Source organism: Myodes glareolus, chromosome 18 (assembly GCF_982192425.1).
Source record: "Myodes glareolus chromosome 18, mMyoGla1.1, whole genome shotgun sequence".
NCBI lineage: Eukaryota > Metazoa > Chordata > Mammalia > Rodentia > Cricetidae > Myodes > Myodes glareolus.
Window position 1 is genome coordinate 65,606,654 of NC_142043.1, and position 10,852 is coordinate 65,617,505.

Consider the following 10,852-nt stretch of genomic DNA (forward strand, 5'->3'; position numbering starts at 1 on the left):
TGGCGGGTGGCTCCCATGCTATTGGAGGTACAGCTGACGACTTTACATCCTAGTTCAAAGGCAGCAAGTGGGCAGAGAGAAAACCTGGGCCTGCCATGGGCTTTTGAAACCTCAATGCACACCCCCAGTGACACACTTCCTCCAGCAAAGTCATAACACCTAATCCTTCTAATCCTTTCAAAGTTCTACTCCCTGGTGACCAAGCATTTGAGTACATGAACCTATCAGAACCATTTTTATTCGAACCATCACACCTATATAAAAAGAAAATAAATCTTTTTTTTTTTTAAAAAAAAAGTATCTAGGCAGGCATTGATGACACACACATGCTTTTAATCCCAACATTCAGGAGGCAGAGGCAGGGAATCTCTGTGAGTTCTAGGCCAGCCCGGTCTACAAGAACTAGTTCCAGGACAGGCTCCAAAGCTATACACACACACACACACACACACACACACACACACACACACACACAAAAAAAAAAACCTATCTCGAAAAACCAAAAAAAAAAAAAAAAGTGTCTAGCTGGGTGTTGATGGCGCGTGCATTTAATACCAGCGCTCAGGAGGCAGAGGCAGGTGGATCTCTCTGACAGATCTCTCAGGACAGCCAGGGGAGGGAGTAGTTGTTAAAGGCACCTGCCTGATCAAAAGGAATCTGTTAAACTTGTTGCTATGCTATTCGCTATGAATGATGAGAAAAGACACTTGTCACCAAGCCTGAGGACCTGAGTGCTGGAGGAAATCCTACAGCCAGTAGTCACCCGCCCACTGGGGCGTGGCCTCTTATCCTATTTATGCCCATGTAGAGCACGCATCCGGCTTCTTTTCCGGCTTTGGGATTCGGTTTCTGTTCTCCATTCCGGCAGAGGATTCTGATTTGTGGGTCTACCCCTAAATAAATAACCGTCTAGGATTTCTCAATTCTGAGCTACTGTGGGATTTCTTTTAAGTGCCCTTCTTCACCTGAAGTCAATCCTACATAAAACTGACTCCAGGAAAGCTGTCCTCTGCACCGTGTCTGCCCCCCACACACATGTACAAAAGATAAAAGAGGGCTGGAGAGATGTTTCAGTGATTAAGAATTCTTGCTGCTCTTGCAGAAGACCAGGGTTTGATTCTCAGCACCCATATCAGGTACCTCACAACCTGTAGCTCCAGTTCCACTTAGATCTGATGCCTTCTTACAGCCTCTGTGGGCACTGCACACATGTGTACACATATACATACACACACAGATAAAATTAATTTTTTTTTTGAGACAGGATCTCATCAAGCCTTGGCCAGCTTGGAACTCACTCTGTAGAGTAGGTTGGCCTCAAAGTCACATAGATTCCCTCTGCCTCTGCCTCCTTAGTGCTAGGATTAAAGAAATGTGACACCACGTCAGGCCAAAAACAATTTTTGTTTGTTTGTTTGTTTTTGAGACAGGATTTCTCTGTGTAGCTCTGGTTGTCCTGTAAACTAGGCTGGCCTCAAATTCAGAGATCCCCTTGCCTCTGCTTCCCAAGTGCTGGAATTAAATGCATGTGCCACCACACCCAACTCAAAAACAATTTTTTAAAGAAAAATAAAATAAAAGAGGAAACTTAGCCAGGTATGGTAATTGTCTTTGGAGACCCCAGTGAGGCCAGGTGCATGGGTGAGGGAACCCCAGCAAGGCCAGGTGCATGGGTGGGACCCCAGCGAGGCCAGGTGCATGGGTGAGGGGACCCCAGCAAGGCCAGGTGCATGGGTGGGACCCCAGCAGGGCCAGGTGCATGGGTGTAAGAGAATTTACTAGAACCCAGTCAGAGACAGAATTAATTGAAATGCTCTGTGAAAGGCCCAGCAGGCGTGTTCCCGAGAGGGGATTGCTATACTGGGAAGACTGGAAGGCTCTGCTGATGGCAGTCAGAAAAGGTTAGGTGTTTCTGGGCAGAGCCTGAGTAAGGTGACTGTTTGCGTGACTGCACACACTTCATTGTTTTCCTGAAGTATAAGTTTTCAGTACGACTTCCTTCTTTTTGGAGTAGCTATGTGAGCGTGACGTCATGAGTCACTAGGGCCAGACTGTAAATCTCTCCTGTGCCTGTTTGTTAATGTATGAAATTCCCCACGCTGATGTCCCAATGCTTTCTCTTTCTTTTTTTTTTTTCTGGTTTTTTGAGACAGGGTTTGTCTGTGTAGCCCTGGATGTCCTGGAACTCTGTACACACAGGTAGGCTGGCCCTGAACTCAGAGATCTCCAGGCCTCTGCCTCCCCAGGGATTCAAGGCATGTGCCACCATTTGTCCAGTACCCCAGTACCTCTTCAGGGTCCCAACCACCCTCAGAACTGTCACAGTGACAGATAATTTAGCATGAGTTTTAGAAGGGACACGCGTGCAGACATAGCATGCTTGTGTGATGTCTCAGTTAGGGTTTCTATTGCTGTGATGAACCACCATGATCAATGCAATTTGGGGGAAAGGGTTTATGTGGCTTACAGTTCCACTTGTACTCCATCACTGGAGGAGGTCAGGACAGGAACTCAAGCAGGGCAGGAACCTGGAGGCAGGAGCTGATGCAGCGCACATGGAGGGGTGCTGCTTACTGGCTTGCTCCTCATGGCTTGTTCAACCTGCTTTCTTATAGAACCCAGGACCACCAGCCCAAGGATGGTACTGCCCACCATGGGCTTGACCCTCCCCCATCAATCACTAATTAAGGAAATGCCCTGCAGGCCTGTCTACAGCCCAGTCTTATGGAGGCATTGTCTCAGTTGAGGTAGCTTCTCTCCAGTGACTCTAGTTTGTGTTACGTTGACATAAAACTAACCAGCACATGTGTATGGAAACAAACCGTAGAATCAGCTGAAATTTTGGGTTAGGGGACAGGCGGTGGTGCAGTATAAGGATTGAACTCAAAGCCTCCCTAATACTAGGCAAGTGTCCTTTCACTGGGCTACATCCTCAGTAAAACTATCTTCGTGGCAGTGAGCCTTCTGAGCCATGAGAACAGTGTTCTCTCTCCAAGTCCCAGTCCTCAATTGCCTGAGGTCTTCAGTGTCTTTTATCAGTGTCTGTGTGTCTTAGTTAGGGTTTTTATTGCTGTGAAGAGACACCACGACCACAGCAGCTCTTACGAAGAAAGCATTTAATTGAGGTGATGGCTTCCAGTTTCAGAGGTTGATGACAGGGAGCATGGCAGCATGCAGGCAGAGGTGGTGCTGTGTACATCTTGACCAGAAGGCAGCAGGAAGTTGACTGTCACACAGAGTGAAGCTGCAGAAAAAGACCTCAAAGCCAGCCCTCACAGTGACACACTTTCAACAGAAGGTGGGCCCAGATTGAAGGTCTGCCCTCCAGTCTCGGGGTCTGGATTAAAGGCTTGTGCCATCCAGCCTTCACCAACAAGACCACACTTCCTCCAATTCCATACCTCCTAATAGTGCCACTCCTTATGAACTTATGGGGGTCAAATACATTCAAACTACCAGTGTGTGTGTGTGTGTGTGTGTGTGTGTGTGTATGTATGTCTTTTTAAAATATTCTTTTTTAAGATTTTCTTATTTATTTATCATTTATTTATTTGTTTATTTATTATGACAGTGTTTTTCCTGCATGTACACCTGCATGCCAGAAGATGGCATCAGGTCTCATTATAGATGCTTGCGAGCCACCGTGTGATTGTGAGGTATTGAACTCAGGACCTCTGGAAGAGCAGTCAATGTCCTCTCAGCCATCTCTCCAGCCTATGACTTCATTTCTTAACTTTAAAATTCAATGGTTGCTCATTAGCACATAGAAATATAATTGAACTCATATAACACACTGCAGCTTAACTTGTGTGCTAGGTCAGGTAATATTTTGATTTTGCTTTTGAGACAAGGTCTCATGTAGCCCAGACTGGCTTGAACTCACCATGCTGCTAAGGAACAACCTTGGAATGAGCTTAAACTTCTGATCCTCTGGTCCCCACCTCTGGAGTACTGGGATTACAAGCATGTGCAACTACATTAAGTTTTTTATTTCGCTTTTGTTTTGTTTAGGTTTTGTTGTTGTTGTTGTTGCTCTGTTTTATTTTTTGAGTCAGGGTTTCTCTGCATAGCCCTGGATATCCTGAAACTCACTCTGTAGACCAGGCTGGCCTCAAACTCACAGAGATCCTCCTGCCTCTGCCTCCCGAGTGCTGGGATAAAGGCGTGCACCACCACTGCCCGGCTCAGGCTCCATTTTATTCTGACCCCTACAATCTTTATGGTCTCTCCCTCAGCTGTGCAAACAGTTCTGGGACAACCGGGGCCACATGAGTCTCTGTGCTGATCCATGAGTTAAGCAGAAAGCGGAAGGAGACCAATGGCAGTGCGTCTTTGCTCTGATTGGTTGGAAAGGACACCACTTTGATCAGCTTGGAGAGAAGCCAGGCCAGGCTCCCAGCTGCTTGTCCCCTGTACTGATTAGAGTTCTCTACGGGCCAGGTTCTTTTTTTTTTTTAAACATATTTATTATGTATACAATATTCTGTGTGTATGCCTGCAGGTCAGAAGAGGGCACCAGACCCCATTACAGATGGTTGTGAGCCACCATGTGCTTACTGGGAATTGAACTCAGGACCTTTGAAAGAGCAGGGAATGCTCTTAACCTCTGAGCCATCTCTCCAGCCCCCTTTTTAAATATTTATTTATTTATTCATTTATTTATTATGTGTACAATATTCTGTCTGTTTGTCTGCAGGCCAGAAGAGTACACCAGATGTCATTACAGAAGGTTGTGAGTCACCATGTGGTTGCTGGGAATTGAACTCAGGACCTTTGGAAGAGCAGGCAATGCTCTTGACCACTAAGCCATCTCTTCAGCCCCGGGGCCAGGTTCTTAAAGAGTGGGTTATTTACCTATATGAATATTTACCTATATTACCATCACAGAAAATCTGGCAACAGTACATCTGTTATGTGACACCCACATGGAGTCATTACATGTCCCTGAATTCATTGTTACCAAAAATCAATTCAAAATCAAATGTGTAATGAATCCAAAGTGCTAAACCCAAAACCTGCTGCACACCAGTGTGTGTGTATGTGCGTGTGTGTATGTGCGTGTGTGTGTATATGTGTATGTGTGTGGTGGGGTTATATGGCCCTGTCAGAAACAGAACAAAGGCTGAGGGAATCTCCATTGAGCCTAATTGACTGTCATGGGCTAAGCCTGTGGAAAGGACACGCCCTTTATGTGTGTGTCCCTGCCCAGCCAGGAGATGGCCATGTTATCTTTACATGCTGTCCACCCAGCTGGGGGTAGCTGAAAGCCCTGCCGACCATCTCCATCTTCAGCTTTCTGCCGGCTGTCAGTCATCACTTGGCCTCTGAGTCTGCAGGTGTCTGTTAACTACCCTTGTCCTCACATTTATAAGCTAGGCCTGTAGAGAATCAACCCCCTCCCAACCATCAAGATGTGACTACAGTCTTTGTTGGTGACTTTGGCTTTTGAATTTTTTGTTTTTGTTTTGTTTTGTTTTGTTTGAGACAGGGTTTCTCTGTGTTGCTTTGGAGCCTGTCCTGAAACTAGCTCTTATAGGCCAGGCTGGACTTGAACTCACAGAGATCCGCCTGCCTCTGCCTCCCAAGTGCTGGGACTAAAGGCATGCACTACCACTGCCCGGCTCTTTGTTGGCTACCTTATAGCTAGCTCCTTGACCAAGCATATATTTACATTAGAAGCTAAAGTCTGCTATCCATAGCTGTATTCCAACCAAGACCATATGCAGTGCCCAAAAGACCCAGGAGAGGTTGTCGGGTCCCCCAGAGCTGGAGCTACAGGTAGTAGTGAGCTACCCAAAATGGATGCCAGAAACCAAAATACGTCCTCTGCAGGATCAGCAAGCACTCTTAAATGATGAGCAGGCTCTACAGCCCCTCCATCCATCCCTCCTCCCTTCCTGGTGTTGTTTGTTTTATGTTGGCATATATTCATGAGTTCACTGGAGACATTTTCATTGACTGTATCATATCCTCGGGGGAGGGGGCTCAGAGGTGCAAGCACCCACACCACAATCATGAGGGTCAGAGTTTGTTCCCCAGCTCACATGTAACAAGACAGGTATACCTTCAAATACAAATATCCCCGGCTCCTATGGAGGCAGAGATGGGAGCATCTCTGGGGCTTGCCAGCCTCCAGCCTGACCAAGAAAATGTGAACCAAGATTCAGGTAGAGATTCTGCCTCAGTGAAAAGAAAGAGAGTGGCATGGCAGAGGGAGAGACTGGATGCCCTTTCCTGGCCTCCGAGTGCAGGTGAACTGGTGCATGGGAGGGGACTGGGGAGGTGGCTCAGAGGTTAAAAACACAAACTGAACCAGCATTGGTGGCTGTTGGTGGTGCACGTCTTTAATCCCAGCACTCAGAAGGCAGAGGCAGGCTGATTTCTGGGAGTTCGAGGACAGCCTGGTCTACAGAGCTAGTTCCAGGACAGGCTCCATAGAGAAACCCTGTCTTGAAAAGAAACAAAACAAAGAGAAAAAAAACACTGCCCGCTCTTCCAGGGGTCCTGAGTTCAATTCCCAGCACCCACATGGTGGCTCACAACCATCTGTAATGAGATCTGGTGCCCTCTCCTGGCATGCAGGCATATATGGTATGCATAATAAATAAAGATTTTTTTTTTGAGATGGCTTTGCCCTGTTGCAAGCGTGCAGCTGGTGCAGTCGGGACGCCACGGTTATGGTTTGCTATGGGATTTTCTATGGTCAGCTCACGGTCGTTTCTTTCTTTTTTTTTTTTAACGATTTATTTATTTATTATGTATACAGTGTTCTGTCTGTCTGTATGCTTGCTGGCCAGAAGAGGGCACCAGATCTCATTACAGACAGCTGTGAGCCACCACACGGTTGCTGGGAATTGAACTCAGGACCTCTGGAAGAGCAGTCAGTGCTCTTAACCTCTGAGCCATCTCTCCAGCCCCCAAATAAAGAAATTTTTTGTTTGTTTGTTTTTCGAGACAGGGTTTCACTGTAGTTTTAGAGCCTGTTGGAACAGTTAATCTCACAGAGATCCGCCTGCCTCTACTTCCCAAGTGCTGGGATTAGAGGCGTGCGCCACTAATAAATAAATATATCTTTTTTTTTTTTAAAAAAAGAAAGAATGGTCTTGAAATTAAGATCTCCCTGTGTCTACCGGGTAGGTGTTAAGATTACCAGTGTGCGCTGCCACAGCAGGCTTATGTAGTGCTGAGCATGGAGCCCACAGTTCCAAACAGCAACTCTTCAAACATGAGCCCATGGGGGCCATTCTCACTGACCTCATCACGTACAGCTTGTTGGATAAGTGCGGTGGTTTGGAAGAAAATGGCGCCCAAGGGGAGTGGCACTATTAGGAGGTGTGGCTTTGTTGGAGTAGGAAGTGTGTCACTGTGGGGGCGGGCTTTGAGTTCCACATCTGTCTGCACTCCCCATGCTCCCCACCACCATGATAATGGACTAAACCTCTGAAACTGTAAGCCAGCCACTTCAGTTAAACGTTTTCCTTCATAATAAAGTTGCCATGGTCATGGTGTCTCTTCACAGCAATAGAAACCCTAAGACAGAATGTCACTGGTGCTGAACTTTGAGGTTTCAAAAACTAACGCCATTCCCAGTAAACTCTCGGCCTCTTATTTAGGGATCGGATGTAAGCTCTCAGTTACAGCTTGGGCTTTCCTGCCTGCCGGTGTGACAGGCTGGTCACAGACTCACCCTCTGGCACAGTAAGCCCCAGATAAACTTCTCTGAAGTGGCTTTAGTCATAGTGCTTTATCACAGCAATAGAAAAGAAACCAAAGTGGGGTGTGGTGGTACACACCTTTAATTTGGGAGGAAGAGGCAGGAGGATTCCTGTGAGTTTGAGACCAGCCTGCTCTACAGAGCAATTTTCAGGACAGCCAGGACTACACAAGGAAACACTGTCAATAACAATAATAATAAAAAAACCCAAGAGGGAGCCCCTGGAGCTGGAGCTACAGGCAGTTGAGCCACAGGACTTGGGGTTGAGAACTGAACTTTGCTCCTCTATAAGACCACATGGGCTCCTAACTAATGAGTCCCTGTTACTTTTTAGTTTGGTTTTAAGGTAGAGTCTCCTGTAAGCCAGGCTGAGAATGACCTTGAACCCCTTATCTTCCTGCCCCCACAGAACTGTTCATCACCTCACAGCAAGACTGGAAGGAGACAGGGTCGGAAGCTTCCCCTAGGCCAGTGGTGTTTTCTGGGTCCCAACAACGTGGTTCCAGCTGCTTAGGTTAGACCACGCCAGACTCTTTCCACGGATCATAGTTGTGGAGTAACCTTTTATACTCTGGGAAGATGGATCTCTGCCAAGGCGCCTTCTGATTGGTTTAACAAAGAGCTGACTGGCCAATAGCTAGGCAGGAAGATGCTAGGCGGGACTGGAGAGAGAGAGGGAGAGATGATGAATCTAGGAGCAGGATAGAGGCCAGAGGAAACAGGAGGTGCAAGTGGAAGAGAGGTAAAAAGCCAGAAGGCAAAATATAGATTAATATAATGGATTAATTTAAGTTATAAGAGGTACTGGGACAAACCTAAGCTGTAGGCCGAGCTTTCATAATTAACTATAAGTCTTTGGTTGCTTTTCTGTGAGCCAGCGGCCCAAAGAAAAATCTGACTGCAGAGGGTCTTTGTTCCTCGATCCCCTAGTTACACCTAGTGATTTGGGGAATCCGTCTTGAGCAAGCCCTGCCTCTCATGTTTACCCCCGATTTTCCCCTTCAGGACCCACCCCGGTGAGTTTGGTACAAAATGAACTCCAAGATGATATCCACCATAGCGGGCATCTTCTCTATCCTCAATACCATCCAGTTCTTCATCTTTGATCTGAATCAGATAACACACATTGGCTTCGAAGACAAATACAGCATCTACGTGGACACAGATTCTGAGATCTCATCCTGGCCCGTGGTCTATAGGCACAACATCAGCACAGGCCTGTCCATCACCACCATCACCATCAGCTGCTTCCTCCTCTTCTGTCTCGACAAGAACATGCTGGTCGGGCTGATAATCTACGTCCTGTGGATCGCCATGTACGAGATCTTCAGCTTCGTCATGGTGCTGCTCGTCCACGGCACCATCAAGGAGCAGTTCAAGGACCTCGGCTACCTGTACCTGCTCTTGCAAATCTTGCGCATGCTCCTGCACTTCACCCCTCTGCCGTTCATCGTCAAGCACGGCTACACGCTCTACAAGGACCCCAAGGCGGTGAGCATAGCCGGCCGCCGCAAGCGCTCCTCCGTCAGCACGGTGGACTCGTGGCCGCCCATTCCTGTCGGCCTGAGCTCTTTGTACCGCAAAACAAACTGAACCAGAAGTGGGGTGGTGCTCGCCCGTGGTGGAACCCTCCCTTCCTGGCCTTCGGTCTGTCCATGCTACTTGTCTTTACTTGGCTTTTCCGGGTTTTTTGAGTAATATGCATGGTGGGGTGATATAGCCTTGGTTACCTAATGACATATTTGTATATTTGTTACCTTTGTGTTGACTATCTTGTTGGTACCTATCTTTAACTCTTTCCAAAAAATATTTAATTTTTATCTTTTTTCTTAAAGATAGGGTCTTATTATCCAGGGTCTGTAACCCTGGAACTCAACATGTAGACCAGGCTGACCTAAAAGTCACAGAGATCTTCCTGTCTCTGCCTCTCTAGGATTAAAAGTGTATGCCACCACACCTAGCAATTGTTATCAATTTTAGAGATATATTTTAAAAGTATGAGTGCGTTTGTATAATATATATGTATGAGAGAGAGAGACAGACAGACAGACAGACAGACAGACACACACAGAGATTATGTGGATGTCAGTGCAGATACCCAGAGGCCAGAAGCATAGGATCCCCTGGAACTGGCCTTACACATGGTTGTGAGCCGCCCTATGCAGATGCTGGGAACTGAATTCCGAGGTCCCCTGCAAAAGTAGCAAGTGCTCTTAACCATTGAGTCATCTCTCCAGCCCCGTATCATTTTGAATTATGTGTCTGCATGGGGGTATATGTCTGTAAGCACAGGTGCCCTCAGAGGCCGGAGACCTCGGATCCCCTGGAACTGGAACTGCGGGAGCTGTGAGCTGCCCAGCATGGGTGCTGGGAACCAAAATTGAGTCTCCTAGAGGTGCAGAGTGCCCTCTTCACCGCCAGCCCACTCCGCCCTCCCACTTCCTTTTTTTGAACTTCGTGAGTTTATGTGGATGTGCACATTCATGCAGGCAAGTGCAGGCCCCCGGGTGCCGTGTGTGCGGAGGTCGGTCCTCACCCTCCACCCTGTGTGAGTGAGGTCTTTGGACTGTGGGGCTCCCAGGAGTCTCCCATCTCCGCCTCTTGTCTTACTGTAAGAGCGCTGGGGTTACAGATGTTATTACAGATGTGTGCTTTCCTGTGGGCTCTGTGGATTCGCATGCAAAGTAAATCTTCACACTTTTGAGACAAACACTTTACCCCCTGTGCCATTTCCCATGTCTCTACCTTTTATCCCTGGTTGGCCTCCTGGCAGCCGAGGATGACCCAGACTTTCTGACCATCCTCCCTCTGGATGCTGGGATCACAGACAGACAACGAACATCATAACTCATTTTTACAGTGCTGGGGATCACGCAGGGTTTTATTCATGCTAGAAAAGCATTCTACTGGAGTTGGAAAAATGGCTCACTGGTTAAGAACACTGGCTGTTCTTCAAGAGGACCCGGGTTCAATTCCTAACACCCACATGGCAGCTCACAACTGTCTGTAACTCCAGTTTCAAAGGATCCAACACATTCACACAGACATACATGCAGGTCAAACACCAATGCACATAAAATTAAAATAAATAAATCATTAAAGAAAAAAATAGAAAGAAAAGCAGTCTACTGAGTACAT

At 47.1% G+C, this 10,852-nt stretch overlaps 1 protein-coding gene across 1 annotated transcript in view; it reads left to right on the forward strand.

The window, feature by feature from the left end:
• Positions 1-9,670, forward strand: part of Tmem217b (transmembrane protein 217B) — a 32,861-nt gene extending 23,191 nt beyond the window's left edge. Inside the window, exon 2 of the mRNA XM_048451266.3 lies at positions 8,720-9,670. Within this exon, the coding sequence (XP_048307223.1) occupies positions 8,747-9,307 (561 nt within the window). The 5' untranslated portion in view covers positions 8,720-8,746 and the 3' untranslated portion in view covers positions 9,308-9,670. The remainder of the gene's footprint in view (positions 1-8,719) is intronic.
• The last annotated feature ends 1,182 nt before the right edge of the window (positions 9,671-10,852 follow it).